This window comes from Anabrus simplex, chromosome 1, assembly GCF_040414725.1.
Source record: "Anabrus simplex isolate iqAnaSimp1 chromosome 1, ASM4041472v1, whole genome shotgun sequence".
NCBI lineage: Eukaryota > Metazoa > Arthropoda > Insecta > Orthoptera > Tettigoniidae > Anabrus > Anabrus simplex.
The window spans coordinates 469,347,949-469,370,874 of NC_090265.1; the positions used below are offsets into that span (position 1 = coordinate 469,347,949).

Here is a 22,926-nt window from a genome sequence, read left to right on the forward strand (position 1 = left end):
TTTTTTCCTTTATTTTCATTCGTTATTTACAAAATTACTAGCTATAATACGTACAAAATACCGTTCGTCGCGGGTAACAGATATACGCGGGGACTTTGAGCGTGCTGTGAGGCTGAGAGTACCTTGAACCAGCCCTCAGATCCAGGTGAAAATCCCTGGCCTGGTCGGGAATTGAATCCGGGGCCATCGAGAAGAGGGCAGGCTCGCTACCCCTACTCCGCGGGGCAGGCTGATAATGCCCATGCTTGAGATTACTTGACGGAAGTGTTAAAAGAAAGAATCGGAATAGCGGATCCTGCACTGAAGCGGGGCAAGTAGTGTAAGAATAAAAATGAAGTTTCTTTCGAAATATTTGTTATTACGATTATTTGATGTAACTAACTCTCTAACCCTTCCAGTTATCCCCCTGGTCATCATTCATTGCGGTATCGAAAATTACGCAGACATTTACAATGATTTTCCATACTTCTCGCTCCGTGTATACCTATATGAAGGCCATAAATATTGCAGGAAACTTACCGCTAGGCAAATTATAGGAATTTCATAAACCCATTTATTTCACGTGCTTCGGTGCGTAAAAGTTGAGATTACATTGAGTATGTGAATTCCGTTACACTGGCTTTTCTTGTTTCGATTAGTGCTGTAAAATCAGCAATGCTACGAAGTATGTATCTCCATTCGTTCCTTTTACCTGTTCCCTTTTGCCTATACAAGTCTCTTTTGAACTTCGGATATCTAGTCATATCCATTCATTTTTATCTAAAATTACGTTCGGCTCAATGATGAGTCGTCAACGTCTTGGCCTTCGATCTTCGGAACCTCGAGTTCGATTCCCGGTCGGATAGAGGGATTTTAATTATAACGGTTAATTCCCTTGTCTTAAAGACTCATACAACCCACACACAACAGAAAACTCTACCCTCCACCACACCAAGACACAACTTCCTAAACACGGTAGGAGGATGGTGCTAAGTAGTACATCCTCGTAAAACTATCACCACCACCACCACCAGCATAAACACGCCAGACACCGCCCACCCTGGTAGTGCGATGTGTTGGGTGTATATAAAAAGGAGTGTGTTGGGACAAACACAAACATCCATCTTAGAGTCAGGAAAAACGAACCATAACGCGGCTAAAATCTCCTACTCGATGGGAATAAAACCCGGGACTCTCTGAACTGAAGACCACGACGCTGATTCACCGACGACAGACAAGTACAACAAGTAATTCAAGCTTGAGTAGTTCTATAGGTCTGTTCCGTCAGTTATAACATGATATTTCTCTTCTTTCCAGAGCGGCTGTTCGGCAAGGCATGGCGCGAAGAATGGGTGGTGCTGTACGAGGACTCTACCTTGGCCTGGTTCAAGGAGAAGGGCCGCGTGGAGCCCGAAGGAAGCCTGGTGGTGAAAGAAGCCCCAGAGATGATGGCTGTCAGCCAGTGGACTATGCGTATTCCTGGCCGCCCAGACCTTCCTAGCGGGTGCACTCTCGTTCAGCTCATGGCGTTTGGCAACAGAAGACGAGATAAAGTGCACTGGCTTCTCGCTCAGTCCGAAGAGGAAGTCAAGTAAGTATGATCTCATTACATCATTAGTAGGGTTCGCAAGTTTATGACCTAAGGAAGTAAAAAAAATATGCAAGTAAATGTGACCTAAAACTAGCTAAATATGGTGTAAAACAGGTAAAATATGACTTAAGCATTTTAGGAATGGGTAGCAAGTATGAGATTATTAGGTTACTAACATTTAACGTGGCAAAAAGTGATTAGCGATAATGGAGCAGACACATTTAATCACGCGAACTGACAATGCTACAGTAGGTACGTTAAAACTTTATACATTAGTCCTGAGGCAAGGTTCTTACTGTGTCTTACTGAAAAAAGAAACAAAAAACGAAGTGTGCATTTTTTTTTTTTTTTTGCAAGTTGCTTTACGTCGCACCGACACAGATAGGTCTTATGGCGACGATGGGACTGGAAAGGGCTAGGAGTAGGAAGGAAGCGGCCGTGGCCTTAATTAAGGTACAGCCCCAGCATTTGCCTGGTGTGAAAATGGGAAACCACGGAAAACCATCTTCAGGGCTGCCGAACGTGGGGGTCGAACCCACTATCTCCCGAATACTGGATACTGGCCGCACTTAAGCGACTGCAGCTATCGAGCTCGGTCATTTTTGTATCTGTCCGCGTACGATTAAACAGCATCTCTTTCTCGGAATAATGTCTTGTAAATCTGCCGCCTATTTGTTTCGGGAAAAGAAAGAAAAATGACATCTATTACATTATTGAGAAATCCTGTGTTTGAAACTCGACGCAGAGAACATGTGACTTGTTAAGAGCGACGTCCCAATTTTTAAAAAAATGCTCAAAATATACCGAAATATGACCTTATATCACTAAAATGAGCAACATACTATGACCAAAACAATAAAACTGGATGAACTATGCATTTATATTGAACATGAAATTGCTTTAAATGGGGTCAGGGACACATCATTCAGAGTTATTTTTCATATTTCGGAAAGAAATATGAATTTTCCGTAACATCCGAACCTTAATTATTCGTTCTTTCTTTCTTTCTTTCTTTCTTTCTTTCTTAATCTGTTTACCCTCCAGAGTTGGTTTTTCATCGGACTCAACGAGGGATCCCACCTCTACCACCTCAAGGGCAGTGTTCTGAAGCGTGAGACTTTGGGTCGGGGATACAAATGGAGAGGAGGACCAGAACCTCGACCAAGGGGGCTCACCTGCTATGCAGAACAGGGACCTTGTGAGGGGGGGATAAGAAGATTGGAAAGGATAGACAAGGAAGAGGGAAGGAAGCGGCCGTGGCCTTAAGTTAGTTATCATTCCGTCATTTGCCTAGAGGAGAACTGGGAAACCACGGAAAACCACTTCTGGGATGGCTGAGTTTGAAATCGAAACCCTTTTCATTTAGTTGACCTCCCGAGGCTGAGTGAACCACATTCCAGCCCTCGTACCACTTTTTAAATTTTGCGATAGAGCCGGGAATAGAACTCGGGACTCCGGGGGTGGCATCTAATAATGCTAACCATTACACCACAGAGGTGGACTAATCATTGGGTAAGAGTTGAAAAAGAAATATTTCCATGTATGCGAGACTGAAATCATTGGAATACAGAAGTGCATGTGACTTAACTGTTAAAATTGATTTCCCTCACTCAATGAAATACATTTCCAGTTTGCTCTCTAGTCCTCGAGATTTGGACTTCAAACTTTTATTTCAATAAAATTGGAATACAAAGAAGATAACAGCTAACTTCTTGAGCTTGATTAGTGCAGAAATTTACCCTAACATTTTGAAATTAGCATCATATCCCTTTTCGCTTACGGTCAACTTATCTGAGTGAATCAGCGTTCACTGTATCAAACACTGTGAAAGTAGAAGTGTAGAAAGTGTGGAAACACATTTTCTGATTCTCACACTTCAGACTGAGCTGAGGGCCTTGACAGTATTATAAATTATCCTGAAGGTTTTGATTGACCTTAATTTCATTTTGAACAATATGTAAAGTAGCTACACTTCTTTATACTGTTTGTGTGAAGAAGGGCATGTAACCCTTTTGGTATTAACACCGTATTTGTATTTTTAGCGTGCTTATAGCTGTAACTTTGTGTGACAGATGAGTTCATTAGGTTAGTTGTAGATATCAGTCGATCTTTATCTCACGCGTTTCATGAAGGTGAACTAAAGAATAAAGAGTTTGAACACCCCGTACTCTAGAAAAACCACATCACTTGCGATAGCTCCTCCTCGTCCATTGAGCGCAACTCACCCGCTAATAGATCGGTGTTCACTTGCTCTCTCGATAAGGGAACGTCCGTTAAGATAGTTCGACCCATCACAGCACTGGGCGGCGTAGGCGTCAAGCAATCATCTGCTTCAGATGAACAAAACGACAAGATTTTGATCGGTTAAGATTACGCCGACCTTTATAGTTTTCACTGGTTCAAGAAATTGGACTCGCCATTCTTTCCTATCTACCCTTATCTTCCACTATCAAATAAGTCGTTGTATGGTTTATCACCAAATTAGGGAATCACCATTAGAATAATATGTAGCATAAGTACCAAATATCTAAATGCATTAGTTGCTAGTTGAATTGCATCCGGGAGATCGTGGGTTCGAATCCCACTGTCGGCAGCCCCGAAGATGGTTTTCCGTGCTTTCCCATTTTCACATCATGCAAAAGCTGGGGCTGTAACTTAATTAAGGCCACGTCCGCTTCCCTCCACCTCCTAGGCCTTTCCTATCCCATCGTCGCCATAAGACGTATCTGTGTCAGTGCGTCGTAAAGCCCCTAGCAAAACAATGTTGGTAGTTGAGCGGTAAATTCCGCACCGTAGAGACATTTGAAATCCTCAGACGTGTAGGCATTTACATTATTTTGTACGAGGCGTGTTTTTAAGTAAGTCCGTTTGCAAATAAGTACACAACGAAAGGTTATTTCAAAAAGTACATTTATTTTCAGAAAGTTCATATTTCACTCTATTTTTGGACATAGTTGCCAAGTTTGTTCAAACACTTATCATACCTCGTAACCAATTTTAAAATACCCTCTTCATAGAAACTTGCCAAACTGCTCCGATAACCAAGAGTTCACTGCCGTATTCAGGAAATTCGTTTGAGAGACCTGTTATTGTGAAGCGCCTGTTCTCACGAATCTTCGCTTCAAATGAAGCCACGAAATCGTCTCTAATCAAAGAAGGGCGACCGGAGCGGTCCTCATCAAGGACATTGTCACGGCCATCTTTGAATTGTTGTACCCACTTACGCACTTTGCTTTCACTCATAACAGTATCACCGTACACTTCGCAAATCTGTCGAAGAATTTCTGCAGCAGACAGGTTCCTTGCTGACAAAATCCGTATCACTGACCGAACCTCACACGCGGCGGGCGAGTTGATAGTCTTAAACATTTTGAAAGCACAGAACAGAACCGTACAGGTTAGCTACAGAGCTGAAACTAAGCAGAGTTGTTCCCAAGGCATGCAGGTACACGACGCACGCGCTCGTTGCGATATGCGTGCGAACTACTTGTGTCTACAACACCGCCGTCTCAATCTCTATATATAGGATTGAGACGGCGGTGGTCTACAACAAAACGGACCTTACTTAAAAAACACGCTTCGTATATCAAGTCAAGTTACAAAAGGATTTCTTATACTTCATTAACTTTCGAGACAATTGCAGTTTCAATTAAATGATATTTAGTATTCGGAAAACAGAATTCCAATAAGTCCTATAATAATAATAATAATAATAATAATAATAATAATAATAATAATAATAATAATAATAATAATAATAATAATAATAATAATTAGATTAAAGAAGTGAAAAATGTACAACAACTTCCAATCACCCACGAAGACATCAAAGAAAATTCACAAGTCAGGAATAACTTACTAATCCCCAGAAAATACCACAGTGCTGTTTGGAATAGGGAACGAACAGAGAAACACCAAGCAGCAATAAAATAGGTGTAGAGATGAAGGGAGAAGTAGGATAGCAGATATAGAAGAGGAGACAGAACTCTGTCAACTGACCTATTGCTGACATTAATTAATTTAACCAGCCAAATACAGAATGTTACACAAGAGATAGTTTTCATGCAAATTTTGTGTGATATAGAGAACGGAGCGAACCTCCGTGGCTCAGACGGCAGCGCGTCGGCCTCTCATCGCTGGATACCGTGGTTCAAATCCCGGTCACTCCATGTGAGATTTGTGCTGGGCAAAGCGGAGGCGGGACAGGTTTTTCTCCGGGTACTCTGGTTTTCCCTACCACCTTTCATTCCAGCAACACTCTCCATTATCATTTCATAGCATTTATCAGTTTTTAATATCACCTTGGGAGTGGCGATCCCATCGTAATAATAGCCTAAATGGTGCATTCATTACATCCCTGACCCGGTCAAGGACTGGAAAACAGGTCGTAGGTTTTCATTTTCATAGAGAACGGAACAAACTTCTTCGCACCGTTCAAAATTCCGACTATCCCTGTTGGTTTTGAGCATACAAGTTTGGAATCTGGAGGCTAGAACTCTACCACTAATCCACAAAGTAGCCACTAAATTCGTGCTAGGGTTGGGGCATGTCATGCCAACTATTACTTTTTCGCACGAATGCGGGATCTACCAGAGAAATTGAAATATACAGATGGGAATGGGGAGGGGAGGGTGCTGTGGGATGCATGAGTAATGCCGAGTAGGTTTACCAGGTGTAGAAACCTGTCAGCCATGAAATCCTTGTGCTACATAATGTTTATTCTCAGAGAGTAAAGTAACCATTACGATAAACCCTCAGAGTAGTCCCATAGATTGTCCACAACACGTTGTCATTGATACTGGAGACGTCGGATACCAATCGCCCCACCATGTGTGAATTTTACAATCTCATGTTTCGGAGCGTTGGCAATGTCCTCTCGTATTCCAAACCGTCCCTACACGTAATGGTTCTTTCACTTTGGAGAGGGCCGATCACCTAAATTTTGGCGACCTCGGAGCCCTTAGCTGAGTCCTGGAACTGCTTCCACTTGTGCCAGGCCCCCCGCTTTCATCTATCCTATTCGACCTCCCTTGGTCAACTCTTGTTATTTTCCGACCCCGACGGTATAAGGTATCGAGACCTAGGGAGTCTTTCATTTTCACGCCCTTTGTGGCGCTTGTCTTTCTTTGGCCGATATCTTAATTTTTCGAAGTGTCGGATCCCTTTCTCTCTGATTAGTGTTATTAGAGGATTGTTGCCTAGTTGTACTTCCTCTTAAAACAATAACCACCCCTACCACCTCCCACCTCCAGCGCAGACGTTTCCTCCGTACAGCCTCTGCTGCATGTGGTTTGGCTTTATCATGGAGAAGGATGCCTATGTCCTCTTGTAATTCCAGTAGTGTCCATACACTGGACGTGACACATCAGTCCGGACACTAATGGGCCTGCCGGACTTTGTACGTCACTGCTTGTTTCACGTCCACGCTGAAATGCTGCTGTCCATCCCGTAACAATTTGGTAAGGAAGGACCTTTTTCCCCGTAGCTTCCACAAGCTCTCTATGATATTATTTGGCATTACGACCCCTAGCGAACGGCCAGTTTGATCTACGTACGCTGTTCTTGCCTCGTCACATCCAATCTGCAAGGAGTCTAACTACCGCAGTCCCATCGCCCTGTGCTACCTATTCCTGCCGCTTTATGATGATGGAGTTTATTTGCCACCTTTTCTACTTCCTGAAGCGTAATTTCACCAATTTCATTTTCCTCCTCCCCATGAACTCGGTTGATCGCGACCCCACAAGGAAGATTTCATTTTACGTTGAGATCTTTTAAATATTCAATCCACCTGTCCAGTGATTCCCTGGGTACTATTATGAGTTCACCTGAATTACCCAAAACACTGTTCATTTCCTTTTTTTCCTCCCTTCCTAAGATTATTGCTGTGCAGAAAGGTTTGCCGTCTTGGTCTTAGTATAGTTAAATCGGACCAAAGTTGATGTTGTGGATGATAATCTTCTAAGAGCTGTAAAATCGTGTTTCCGTGGAATGGAAGTTTATTGTCCGTGAAGTGATGTGTTGTGATGCGGCTGTGTTAATTTTAGAGTTAACAACATTGTGCGGTCCGCGTCTGTAGTGTAGTGGTTAGTGTGATCAGCTGCCACCCCCGGAGGCCCGGGTTTGATTCCCGGCTCTGCCACGAAATTTGAAAAGTGGTACGAGGGCTCGAACGGGGTCCACTCAGCCTCGGGAAGTCAACTGAGTAGAGGTGGGTTCGATTCCCACCTCAGCCATCCTCGAAGTGGTTGTCCGTGGTTTCCCACTTCTCCTCCAGGCAAATTTCGGGGTGGTACCTAACTTAAGGTCACGGCCGCTTCCTTCCCTCTTCCTTGTCTATCGCTTCCAATATTCCAATCCCCCCGCAAGGCCCCTATTCAGCAGTTGTATCCCCCGATCCAAAGTCTGAAGTTCCAGGACACTGCCCTTGAGGCTGATTCCCGAGGGAAAAACCAACCCTGGAGGGTAAACATTAAGAAAGAAGAAACAACATTGTGCACTGAATAAGGTGCATAACAATCCTATATGTTAATTGTAACTTGTCAATACGGAACAAAGATTATTTGATATCATATGTAATCACTTGTATCTTTCAAAATACGGTAATGATGATGACGATAATAATAATAATAATAATAATAATAATAATAATAATAATAATAATAATATAGTCTCAGCTAATGTGTATAAGCATCTTAATTTGACACCATCTGGCTGCCTGGTCTTCAATGTCGACGTTCCGTTTTACTCTAGCCTACTAGATGGCAGAGTTCGCCGAATCTTTCTAGGTCGTCTATAGATGAGTTTTAATTAATTTTTTCGGGTGAAAAGCAAATGTGTCACCGGAGACTTTTTACATGCAGGCGTAGTACGACATGGAGTGTCGAATGGATTTTTTCCCACCCTTTAAAAGTACAACTAGTCGGCACCGTGGTGTAGGGGTAGTGTGCCTGCCTCTTACCCGGATGCCTCGGGTTCGATTTCCGGCCAGGTCAGGGACTTTTACCTCGACCTGAGGGCTGGTTCGAGGTCCACTCAGCCTACGTGATTAGATTTGAGGAGTTATCTGACGGTGAGATAGCGGACCCGGTCTAGAAAGCCAAAAATAATGGCCGGGAGGATTCATCGTGTTGATCACACGACACCTGGTAATCTGCAGGCCTTCGGGCTGTGCAGCGGTCGCTTGGTAGGCCAAGGCCCTTCAAGGGTTGTAGTGCCATGGGGTTGGGTTAGGTTTTTTAAAGTACAACTACCTCTGCCGGGTTTGAACCTACTATATTAGGATCCGGAGACAGACACTCCACAAATGATCCACAGAAGGAGATATAAAATACGGTGTATTAAATGAATAAATAGCGTATTACACCTACGGCATTCAGTCATGTTCTGTAAATGACATGACATTGCCCTGTTCGTGTAGAGCAGAACCGACAGATCCATGCTCTAAAACAGGACGGGAATGCTCCTACAGCCCTGTCTATAAACCAGATATTCTTTTGAAGAGAATCCACGAAGAGACGTATTAGAAACTGAAATGGGATATTAAAACGAGCAAATATGATCAGAGAATCTGAATAGCCCAGCTGGAACCAATAATGTCGACCTACTTTCATGTCTGTTAGAGGAGGGGATTTGGGTGACCTTTCATCTTCTACCTTTGCTGGCCATATCCTCCACAAAAGGAATCTTCGAATACTACTATCACAGTGGAAGTCAATACTCCACAGCCGAGTCCACAAAAACATATTGCATACTCCATTAAAGAAATAATTACCAGATCGATCTTTTTGGTGCAACGCACAGTAATAAATTGTCAATTGATTACGTTGAACTTACCATAGAAAAGGCTATAATTATTTGCTTCTTATGGAGCCAACATGCATCACGGACACAAAAATCGCGGAAAATTTCAACAACTATCTGAAGATCGTTACGTGATTAATACTGAATGGAGTGACCTCTCCTAGACTGGTAGTGGAGATAATTAAGGAGGAGTCGACTCATGCTCGAGAAACTATCAACTAGATTTTCCTGTGCCCGAGTAAATTAAATATTAAAAAACGATAAAATATAAAGGGGAGGATTTACAGCTAACCTACTGATAAATTCATCGCATTACCATTAAATAGCCCACATCATCATCTCTAAGTGCAATTTTTGACATGAAAACTGAACAGACTACTGTATGGAGGAATCAGCGTCTCCGTCCCGTGGTTTTATCTTCTGCAATAAAATATTTCTTGACTTACTCTTTAATATACCTTTGTCTAATTAAAAACATGTGCCATTAAATTGCACAGTTTATAAGGTTATGTCTGAAATCTAAGGTCTATTCTCGTCATTCCAGGGGCTTTGTATGGACTAAATGTTGGTCTACAACTCAAGCTAAGTCATGGAAGTGCGCATAGTTCATTGGACAATGGACATCTCCCTATATCCGCAATGATACGATGGTTACGATGGTATGGCCTTGTCCTATGAAGAGCGCGTGGAACTTGGAACCGTCCCCAACACATCTCACAACCTTGTGGTTGAAGGCCAGCGACTCCGAAGCAGATCTAAACAAACATAGCAGGGCGCTATCAATGCAGATAGGAGAAACTGCAGCTTATATTCGACTGAAGACCTGAACACAGCGTACTGGAGAGTAAAACGTAAGATCTGGATACACAGCACAAAGATGTAGATATTAAACGAATACAGCAGTGTAACGAGAATGATTAGGCGCTTGTCTTCCATTCTGAAGTTTGTGGGATTGAATTCTGGCCCATTATATTGAAATTTGAGTGTGCTTAAATGTGAGAGATCTTTGTAATTACATTTAATGACATGTAAATGAACCAATTTTCAGAAAATATTTCCGACTCTCCAACTTCTCTTGAAATCTATGGAAATTTAAACAAAGCAAGCTTGTAATTCTATGTGACTTTTGATATCGCGATCACAGCCCCGAGACCTTCAATGTTATGTGGAATATGAACAACAGGGACGTGATATTTCCTATCAAAAATCGCACGTGCATTAGCCGGGATTCGAACTGCCACCGCCTTGGCGAAGCACCAATGACATTGTCACTCGGTTGTCACGTCCCTGTATGGAAATTTAATGAACGTTTCTTGGGTATTATTAATATTTCGTACGTTATTAATGTTCGTCGCCGATAAGACTATTTACGACTATGAAAAGTAGATTTTGTTTGTTTGTTTGTTTGTTTGTTTGTTTGTTTGTTTGTGTGTCTTCCTTTGAATATGAATATGAACATCTCTTTATTCCCCACCCTAGTATCCACCATCGGCTTACAGGCAATAAAGGCAACAAAACACACAGAAATAAAACAAAACAAAACAATACTTTAAGCAAACAATATCTAATCTATGTCTCTTAAAACTACTAACTACATACCCTAACTAATTTGGTGGCGTAGCCCAGGCGGATCCCCATACCATGGGCTGCGCCACCCTACCCTAAACTAACAAAATCTACTATATTTCTCTTAAAACTACTTAACTCTATAAACCAACTTACTCCATACTTAAAATAATTTGGTGATGCTGCAGAGGCGGATAGCCGGACCATAAGCTGCACCACCCTGCACTAAAACTAAAAATTCTACTCCCTACAACTAACAAAAGAAAAAAAGAGCTGTGTCTTCCTTTGCGCCTTCCTTTCATTCCTTTTGCTGTGAGCTTCTTTTTAGCTGTGTAGTCCAAATATTTTCGGTCGTTATCTTCGATTGTCCTCATGGTCAATTTTGAGTCTAAAGACCGCTCTAACTTATACGTCTCCATGTGTGACTCCTGGCGATGTAAGATGCTGGAAGGAGACGAACCTCTTCGTTAAAATCCCTCATAGACTAGATCGCAAGATATCGGCAGAGCTGTCTTATTTCCCCGGTCGATCTCATAGTGTCAGTGTTAGCTTTCCTTCTATTCGACTATTTGTTTCTTGAATGTGTCAGGGCTTTTACTGTTTATGTGTCCGTAATTGTCTTTTGTTTTTCTTATTGTTATATTTCTCCTGCTGATATCTCTTGATGAATAGAGTATTTTTGCATCGATCTCTCGGCACATGCCAGAGCAAAATATTGCTACCGAATTCTCAGTATCCGTTATGGCTATGTCACTCTGGAAGCTGCTGAGGTATGGGTGGGGCTAAGTAATAACTTTCAGAGCACGATTAATGCGTCTGAGAGTTATGCTGTAACAACACTTTCAGAAGCAGTGAGGAAAGCAATGGCAAACTGCCTCACGCCTCAATATGACTTGAATGCCTCATTATGGCGCCACCATCTGTTTTTATGTTTTCTAAATAACCGCGTAAAATTTGGTTTTGTTATTTGAGGATCCAAACAGCCTCCGGAGTAAAACTTAAACAGTTACAAAGGGCATTAGGAAAGTTTTGCAATGTGAGTGAACGCTTTGGACTTTTTCAAAATAATTTCCACCACACTCAGTATACTTCTCCATACGTCGAAACCAGTCACTAAACCAACTCTGCACTTTTCTTCGGTTACATTTTCACACTCTTGATCCCATGCTGCCAGAAGCTCCTCGTCGGATGCAAAACGCCGCCCTTTCAGCTTCATCTTCACTTCTGAGAAGAGTGCGAAGTCACATGGGGCAAGATCAGGACTGTATGGAGGGTGATCAAACACAGTCAACCCTGATCTGGCAAGAAAATCCATTGTTACATTAGCACGATGTGCGGGAGCATTGTCGTGATGCAAGAGCCAAATGTTGAGCCGCGACCTTTCATGAAGCTGCTTGAGAGCCTGGATGACCTGAGACAGACAAGTCTCACTGCACCACCTCACAGTAAGTGTCCTTTGTGTTTCTAGCACAACCCGAGTCAGGATGCTTCCTTTAGTGAAGAATACTGCAATCGTCCTTTTCTTCACTGACCTTGACTTTCGCACAGTCACAGGAGTACCCTCATACTCAAACATTCACACCTTGTTCTGGGATTTTGTTGGGACATCGTATTAATAAAGCCAAGTTTCGTCACCTGTAATTATGCTATTGGCGTTACGCGAAGTCCCATTTTCAAACTGTTTTAGCATTTTTCGGCACCATTTCACTCGATGTGCCCTTTGTTCCTCTGAAAGTGAATGGGGCACCCAAAGGGAACAAACCTTTCTAACATGGAGATGGTCGTATAGAAATGAATGAATAGCTGGAGCAGGGATGTAGAGGGTCTTTTCTACCTGCCAATATGTCAACCGCCTCTCTTGCTGCAACATTTTCCTCACAGCTTCAATGTTTTCCTCAGTCACTGATTTGGACGGTCGCCCAGAACGAGGATCGTCTTCAACCCCAAAATTTCCCCTCTGAAACTCTTTGTACCAGCGGAAAATTGTTGTCCGATGTGGACAGCCTTTCCCCAGCACAGAAGTCATTTCCTTCAGACACTGGTCAACAGTTAATCCACGAGCAAATTTGTAGCGGATAATTGAGCGATATTCACCTTTAGACCACACTGACATCTTAACTTGCTCTCAATCCCACTGCTTGGTACCAACTGGTGTGAAGTTCGCGCTTTGCTGTCTTCTGGACTGGTTTTCACCCCTCTTTTCATCACTCACCATAACAGGGTTGTCCAGCCAACCGTTTTTGCTTATTGCAAAACTTTCCTAGTGCCCTTTGTATTACTATTATTATTTCTTTATTATTATTATGACAAGTGGACCCATGCTGCTCCACAGAATTCCTTAAAAATAGGTCAGATAACTCGATAACTCATCTCAGTCATATTGTTTTGCCTTTTGCCTTCCTTTTCAATAGTTTTATGAATATTTAACACTGGTACATAATAGCTAATTCATTCGTAATTAAGCTTATAATACTTCTTTCCATAAAATATTTCCTGTGCTTCGACCATTTGGCAGTATCTGGATCTTAACATTTTCAAATGATCTTGCCCGAGATAGTGCAACATACAATTGGCCGTGTCTGAATACTGATTTGGATAAGTAGATACTAACTTTTTCAAGAGATTGTTCCTGCGCTTTATTAATGATCATACAAGAGGCTACTCGACTTGATACCTTCCCGTCTGTACGTATGTCAACTGTTTTCTCTTAGCAGCATGTAAGTTATTAGTAACGTTCTGCTATCTGTTGAGTATATTCAGAAGCTGGGGAAGGTCAGAGAATCAAAGAGTATCTAACAGAGAATAGGATTCTTCCATCATCAGAGGATGTGTACCCTCTCTGGCTTGACAGGTAGTAATCAAACATGGCTGCTTGCAATGACATTACTAAGGATGAAAATCACTGTATCAGAATATTAATAATAGGGTTAGTTGCTTAGCAGCTACCGACTAAGTACAAAATGTATTGAAGTTTACGGTAAGCCTTCGCCTGCAATTAGTGGGGTGATTATTTAATGACTTGATTTTATGATTACTCAAAGTTGGCTGAACTTAGAGACCTATCAGTGTCTCATGATTCACCGGCAGATAATTCAGGACAGAATAAAAGAGGAATGAAGCAAATCGGTCCAGTTGAACGGACGGACGGATTTGCCAAAACCGTTTATAGTACACTCTTTGAATATATTATTATTATTATTATTATTATTATTATTATTATTATTATTATTATTATTATTATTATTATTATTATTATTATTATTATTATTATTATTACCATTATTATCATTATTATTGTTGTTAGGGGTTACCCGTGGAACGCAGAGGTGAAAGAAGGTGCCGGGGTGAATGGGTGTAACTACAATGTCACGAATTGATTTAAACCTTTAACAAAGGTTATATTTCTTTTAAATTTCAAAAATCAACAAATAACAATGTAACAGGTACAAGTAGCAATTCATAAACAAGTCTAGGAAAGACAAGATTGGTGGTATAAACAGATCTTGGGCTTCAAGCCCTCACTTTACAGTTCCTGAGCTCCTAGCTCAAATTTACAAAAGGTACAAATTTACACAAGGGCAGAAATCCCTCAATACATGGAGCGCTTGCTCCGAACACACAATAGCAAGCCTCCCAGAGGCACTTTTACAACACTAGAAAAGAGCTGACGTGCTCTCAGTTTTCCAAGCCTATTTTAGGCGATATCAGAAAATTACAATCACTCGCCATCAAGGCACAAGTTACAAATTCGAAACAGAGGTATCTGGTACCCAACCTATTGGGCCGTTGCGTAAAAGAACAGGTTAGGTAAATGGCCCGAAACACATATTGAACGGAGGCGAGTACTTGCACTCCTAAATATGCATTCTTAAAACCTAAGGGGCACTAGGCCGATGAAACAGGGGCTATTCCCAAACTATGGAGGTGACTCGTATAAGAAAGTAATTTATCACACTACAGAATGAAAAACAGCAATAAACGTTGTCATCTCAAACCAAGATGAAGGGGAGCTTGAAAGGGTACATCACTCTGTATCCCCGATTTTCAGTTAAAGATTTATGAAATTTTTACATGAGCCGAAAGGAGATTTACATTTTAGAGAAGTTGGTTACATAGTTAAAGTTTCGAACCTTTCCCTCGGGTTAAACTGCATAGCTAGCAAAAAAGTAAAATGTTAGATGGCCATTACCTTGCTGAAGAACTGCTGCCTGATGTAAGAGGCACCTCCCGCCTCCTGCTTGACACACACACACTTATTTAGATGACGATAAAATGGCCAAGAGACCTGAAAATCCGCAGTTTATAAACCCTCGGGGAAGGTTCGAGACCTTTCATGAATAAACCAGCCACACCCTCTCACGTTATTGGTGAATTTAAAAGTTACACTCAAAATCGAGGAATAAGCCTGTGATAAGCGGAAAATTAATTACAGAGATTAGGGATTGGCTAGATTCAAAAGTGGCGGAAAGAAAAGATAAATATTGCCAACCCAAATAAATAAACATCATTTAGTAAAAAAAACTTATGAATACAAAACTTCTTTAAATTGAAAGTTCTTTCACTTTGCACCAGGGTGCATGATCATAGATTTTAGCAGTGACATCTATTGAAGAAAGTTCACACTTCTTGATGAAGGGCAAACAAAACAAGTAGAAATACAGTCAGTTCAGGAAACTTCAAAATAACAAAATTTCATCGGATTTCTGTAGTGACATCTTCTGAGCAAAGGTTTAAGTAGGTCTAGTTTCAAGTTCACGGTTCCTCCAGTAGAGGAGTTCTTTTAGGCACAAGATTTAAAAATGCGGCATAGAGGTGTACCTCCCGGTAAATTTATTATTATTATTATTATTATTATTATTATTATTATTATTATTATTATTATTATTATTATTATTATGATACCATCAGTGAGGCATCTTCCTAGAGGTAGGCAACACCTTAAACGCCTGAGGACGGTGAACTCTTATAAAAATATGCTGAACTTTAAGAAGAGTACTTTATTTTCAAGTTCATTAATAGATATATCAATACTGTTTTGGAGTGCCACCTAAGTATTTGGATCGTCTACGACTTAGATTTTTTAAAAGTTGCTTTACGTCGCGCGGACGCAGACAGGTCTTATGGTGACGATGGGACAGGAAAGAGCTAAGAATGGGAAGGAAGCGGCCGTGGCCTTCATTAAGGTACAAACCCAGTATTTCCCTGGTGTGAAAATGGGAACCCACGGAAAACCATCTTCAGGGCTGCCGACAGTGGGGTTCGAACCCACTATCTCCCGAATACTGGATACTGCCGCACTTAAGCGACTTCAGCTATCGAGTTCGGTGTACGACTTAGTAGAGTATTGTAACCGTTTATAGTTTGGCAAAAGAAAGCTTATGTGTTCTTTTTTAAAGTTGCCTTCCGGCATTTCAGGTTAAGCCAGTCATCATCGACGAGCTCGCACCTATAAATAGGGGTAATTTTGGACTTTATGCACCTATCTGGATATTGAGTAGTGCAGCGACAAGTGAATCTCTCCTCACAGGTGGCTACAGATGATCTGGGACAGCATCCAACGTAGGCAGCAAGACTTTTCTCCATCATGTGAACTTACTTGCGTGTGGCGACCGGAGGATACCAGGGTTCTGGTAGTGCACCGGATAGCGTTGATGTTTGTTGTTTAAAGGGGCCTAACATCTAGGTCATCGGCCCGCGGATAGTGTTGAGCCGCACTTACCTTTTTTTTAATGTAGGATAATGTCACTTCATTTAAGTTTGTAACATGTAGGTTTCTAGGCTGTCTTCGAATGGAGTGTAACCACCTTAATGCGTGTCTTAAGGATGTACGAGTGTGGACACTCGTTTCCCTTGTTCACTTTGCTTTTTTTGGTGACTAAGATTTTATAACTTTAAATTTTCTCGCTGCGTTTCGGTCTCGAATTCCCTTCCTGTCTTTGTCACCAATGTATGTATAGCTTATCATCTGTGTCACCGGGCCTTCTACCCCATTAGATGTTACGGCCAGTCATATTACGGGATTGCTGGAGTGGGTTCTGCATCCTATTTCTTTTGTTCTCGGCCTTTCTATTAACCTTTTACTTTTCCCTTTCTTGGGCGTCTAGTATGAGCTTCGGCTCCTGTTTATTCTGGATCTTTCTGATCCATATTTTGTGCCGTGGCTACCCTCTGACTTAAGGGCTGCTGGTGTCACATGGTGTAGAAGCTGATAAGATTTTAGTGTACTGAGGTACCTGGATGTGGATTCTAGGCCCGTTCGGCCTTTGGCAGTTAATACTCAGCGTTAAAGTTGGGAATTATATATCCCTTTGGAAGTTCAGGCTTCCCAATTACATTACCAAAAATGTGAAAAATCTAGCAAGTTTTGTGAAATGGGAGCTCCTTCTCCCCTGATATTTATGAAGCTCTAAAGCTCATATTGTTGACATTGCTGTTGTACCCTCCTCTAGATACGTATTATTGTTAATTGTGTTGTTGTTGGTTGAAAAGAAAATAGAACAATAAAAGAAAGAAAAGATCATTTAAGAAATGTAATGACACATTTTAACAACAGTAGTGAATGTTATACTTCTACGAAATGTAACATCAAGCCAGTCGGCCGTGCGGTTAGGGTCTCGCAGTTGTGAACTTCCATTTGGGAGATAGTGGGTTCGAATACCACGGTCGGAAGCCCTGAGGATACTTTACCGTGGTTTCCCACTTTCACACAAGGCGAATGCTTGGACTGTACCTTAATTAAGGCGCCAGTCCTAACCCTTTCCCATCTTTCGTCGCCGAAAACTTTCGATGTATTAGTGCGACTTTAAACAAGTAGCAGAAAAAAGGTAACCCACCATACAGGATAGAAAGCCGGTTAGTTTCATCTACGGACTGAGTTTCCACGGTATGTGGGAATAGCGAAATCATTATGTTCATTCCTATTAGCGTCTAAAGATGATAATATAAATTCGAATATTTTGTAATCAATGTTTAAACAGTCAGAAATAGTTCCACGCCTCTACAAGTTATCGAAGTTCGGAGTCAGAATTTCAGATTTCATATAGTTTAATTATGGATGAAGTAACTTGCTTAGCCTCTGGAAAGAGGAGTGAAAGCAATGTCAGACCTAATTTGGTACATCGTCGCCATAAGACCTATCTGTGTCGGCGTGACGTAAAGCCCCTAGCAAAAATATAATAATAATAATAATAATAATAATAATAATAATAATAATAATAATAATAATAATAATAATAATAATAATAATAATAATAATAAATTTAGTAACATGTGGTGATTAACCGCTCGCACAAGCAGAGAAACCAGAGAGGATCTATATTGTAAACTCAAGAATATCGTGGCTGAAGGGTATCCTCAGGATGTAAAGTGTAAAACAATGTTGTGAAATTTAATGCCCACTCCCCGGTGATTCGGGAGCTTGATAGCCGATTAACATTGCCACTGGCTTCTCACCATGTTGGTCCTGGTTCTAATCCAGTCCAATGCACGTGGGATTTTAAAATGGAAAGAAACGTCCCTGTGGTTAGTACTCCACGTTAAACTGGAGGTCCCGTTGTTATGACCACAGTGTTACCATTCACGTAAAACTACAAGCTTCACGGTCGCTTCACCGTGGGAAATCACCTTGTAAGACAATAATGTATTTGGTATATAAAAGCAATACACCTTACCGAGCTCGATAGCTGCAGTCGCTTAATTGCGGCCGCTATTCGGGAGATAGTGGGTTCGAATCCCACCGTCGGCAGCCCTGAATATGGTTTTCCGTGGTTTCCAATTTTCACACCAGGCAAATGCTGGGGCTGTACATTAATTAAGGCCACGGCCGCTTCCTTCCAACTCCTAGCCCTTTCCTGTCCATCGTCGCCGTAAGACCTATCTGTGTTGGTGCGACGTAAACTAACTTGCAATACACCTTATGATAAGTGAATCTCGTCGAATATGCCGCAAGACTATTTCACACGGACATTTCAAAGCGTCACACGCTTCTTGTCAATTTTGTCCGTCTAATTTTCAATATATGTTTGTTATACAGTATTGAAGAAATTATGAACATTTTACATAACTGTCCATGTATCCCTCACTTGAGATCTAAATTCGTGAACATTTGCTAACAAACACTTGTCATGCTGCAGCTTTCATACGATTACATCGCAGACATTTTCAATGGTTGATAAATCTGGTTGCCTAGTTGGCCCTTAATAAGATAAAGGTCTGCTGCAAAAACCAGAGTATCAGAGATCGTAGTAGTAGTATGTATTCACACTACGAGATTGCTCAATAGTAATTATCTTGCATCCGAGTGGTATGTCTTGTATGAATACAGTCCAGAAGATGCCGCCCATCCAATAAAGATGCGACTAAATGCTGTTCGTTGGAAAACACATAATCTGCTGTAGCTCTTCCTAATCATTACGTTCGATGTACTACGAAGTAAAACGACATTGAACTGTTGCAGAAAACACTGGATAGCGTGTCACTGCGCTGCAATGTTGGACTATCACTCAATGACATCCTTACATCCGTCAGCATTGGACGTTCGGAAGTTTCTACCCATGAGGTCAATATTTCTTCAAACCATTGTCTGAATACTTCCCAAACAGCAGGAAAACTGCATATCACCAAATGTGAAAATCCGTGAATAATATATTGATATCTCGCATGACAACGATGAGACGTTCTTCTAATGGGTGTCCATATTCTTCTTGCATGATACAGGTGAGCCTTAAATGCATTATAATGTAGGAATGCCTAAATACATGCAAACATACATTCGTGCTGCGGTACAGGAAGGTTCAATTTCCTTTACACATCGGCATACGAAAATAAGGGGTCTAACATCTAGGTCATCGGCCCTATCCATATGTGGCTGGGAGGTGTGACCAGTCTTAAGGAGAAAAATGTCATTGTGGGATACGAGGTTTTGCCGGTGCAGCTACGATATGTTTAATGTGCATCGTTCTTTAGCCTGTTTTAAGATTAATGTTACCCAATGAATATCAGGATTTTCTTTTTCCTTTCAAATCTTTCTCGACTTAGAGGCTGCCTCAGACAAATTATACACTAAAACAACTTCATAAAAATCAAATAAATTAAAAGTAAATTATAGGTCGATGATCTCAGTCTGGCGAATACAAATGGTATCTGAGGATCAGAAGAGAACCCCTGAGCGATTTCAGCTCCCAGTCGATGAACTCCTCGGTAATGATGTTGAAGGTCTTCATCAGCTCCATCGTCTTCTTAGGGTTGTTCCGCTCGCACCGATCATGAGACCTTTCACTTCTACGTCGTCCAGCTCGTATTTATTCGTATAATATGGCTGCGTTGGCAGCTAGATTGACTTCATTTCTTTGTCTACTTAGTCTGGTTGGTCAGAATGTGTTTCAGATTTTACTGTGGGGTCTACTGTATATCCTGTTGTTCCCTTTAATGGCGATCGTGTCTATCCTTCTCATGCTCTCATTTACTCCGGCGCCATCGGCTGTTTATATGCTGAAGTAAGGCTTCCCAGCGTCCCCAAAAACCAACTATTTCGCAACAAAAAAGAGGATTATTAAAATAATTTACGAGTTTAATTCATTCATTGTCTGCGTAAATAAAATACACTGCCTGTAAAAAAATTGAAGCATCCAGAAAAAATGGTCGGATGTCAATGTAACTTCGTACGCGCACACACCATCGGCGTATATACACTGAAGAAAATGGAAATTGCAACACCCAGAAGGAGTTGTGCTACATTGCTGCAATTGAACATGCAGGACGAGTGTTCGGTTGTGCTTCGATGATTACACTTTCAGGTCCCTCTGACCGCAGGTTTGGACAACAATCAATACAGGATGTGCCCACCACGAGCTGCAATACATTGATGAATTCATCGAGGCATGGAGTCAATAAGGCCCTGGATCGCTTCCTGAGGAATTGTGGCCCATGCTTGCTGCACTGCACGGGTCAGTTGTTCCAGAGTTGTGGGTGGCTGAGGACGGTTGGCCAGTTGTCGACCCATCATGTCCCACACATGCTCAATAGGACTGAGGTCCGGGGATCTGGCGGGCCATTCTAAGGTTGTGATGTCGTGGAGAGCTTCTCTGGAGATGCGTGCAGTGTGAACCTGGGTATTGTCCTGCTGAAACATCCCATTAGCAATGTTCGCCATCATAGGGACAACGACTGGATTAAGTACCCTATCAACGTACTGTCGAGCAGTCATAGTGCCCTCAACAAGCACTAATTGTGATTTCACATTAAAGCCAACAGCTCCGCAGACCATAATGCTTGGTGTTGGCCCTGTGTGCCTCTCGACAATAAGATCTGGGTGGCCCCTCTCCCCGGTACGTCGGCGCACACGATTCCGTCGATCACTGCGGGCAAGACAGAAGCGCGATTCATCACTAAAGACGACCCTATGCCATTCATCGACCCACGTCGATCTTTCTCGACACCAGGCCAGCCTTACACGTCGCTGTTGTGGGGTCAATGGAATACCTTCTGCAGGGGCACGGGCTCGAAAATCAGCTGCACGCAGGCGATTACCAACTGTTTGTTGTGTAACATGGGGTGCCACAGCTGCTCGAATTTGCGCTGCTGTTGCATGAGGGTCCATCCGGGCCATCCGAATGATGCGGCGACCCTATCTCACAGTTGTCTGTCGCGCTGGGCCTGTGCCAGGTCTACGAGTGTGGGTACACACGTTGTACCGTAGACGCCTGTCGACCAACATGTGCAGCGACAGTCCTTAGCGATAATCCAGCCTCGCACAGCCCAATTATCCAAGCCCTCTCAAACGGCGACAGTTGTTGATAGCGTGCTCCTCTCCGTTGTCGAGGCATGTTTAACGGGGAACACTTCATTGCACAGACTGCAAGTCAAATACGCTACACCAGAGTCTGTATACTGGAGTTTATTCCTTCGCGACCAATCACGTGGGGAGACCTGTAGCAACAATCCAATGGGTCTGAAACTTTGATCGTTTACATACCTACACGGCATCGTTCCATATCTTGAAAATCAAAACAAACGACTAATTCCTTCATGGTGTTGCAATTTCTATTTTCTTAAGTGTATAAATGATTAGAGTTTCAATTTTTTGTGATAGGTATACCGGCAACCAGAGTGCATTAGTGTTGTTCATGTTTAGTGTTGTTATCAGGGTTAGTAGAGTGTACGTAATAGGTGTGAACAGCATCTGATGTTGAGTGATCGTTGAGAAGGGCACGGAGATGTCACGTACTCGTGTGAGACAGCGTTGTCAGTACCTGGGAGAGATTCAAAGGGGGCTCATTTTGGGTCTTCATTAGGCCGTCTGGTCGAACCGTGCAATATCCAGATTTGTTGGCCATTCGGATGTGACAGTGGCCCGAAGTTGCACTGCATGGGAACACGATAGCAGGCATACTCGTCGTCAAGATTCCGGTCGACCACGTCTGACCACCACAAAGAAGGATCGCCGTATTGTGTGCAAGCACATCGTAACCCCTTTACATCTGCGTCTAGCATCCGAGAACAAATAATGGACTACCTGCAATATTCTGTGCCACCCCCATCATTGGTCGGAGATCAGCAGCAGTCGGACTAGGGAATTACCGTCGCATGCGTAGGCTGGTGTTAGCACCACAACACAAACGACTGCGTTTGGAGTGGTGCCGTGACCAGCAACTGCTGATGAATGGCGTCGTAGTGTGTTCAACGATGAATCGCGGTTCTGAACTACCCGGGATAACTATCGCCTGCGAGTGTAGTGGTGACCTGGGGAGAGGTCCCATTCTTCCGATGTTTTAGAGAGGCACAGCGGTGTTAGTCCTGGTGTCATAGTGTGGAGAGCTATCGGATATGACTTCTGTTTATAGCTGGTAGTGATTGAGGGAATTATAACGACACAATGGTACGTCACGGACATCCTACGTCCTCATGTGTTACCTCTCATGCAACAGTATCGTGGTGCCATTTTTCAACAGGACAATGCTCGTCCACACACGGGACGTGGCTGTATGAACTGC

At 42.2% G+C, this 22,926-nt stretch overlaps 1 protein-coding gene across 1 annotated transcript in view; it reads left to right on the forward strand.

The window, feature by feature from the left end:
• The window catches only part of LOC136873804 (uncharacterized), a 412,301-nt gene that overhangs the window by 9,861 nt on the left and 379,514 nt on the right, over positions 1–22,926 (forward strand). Inside the window, exon 2 of the mRNA XM_067147093.2 lies at positions 1,297–1,570. Coding sequence (XP_067003194.2) covers positions 1,297–1,570 — 274 coding nt within the window. The remainder of the gene's footprint in view (positions 1–1,296; positions 1,571–22,926) is intronic.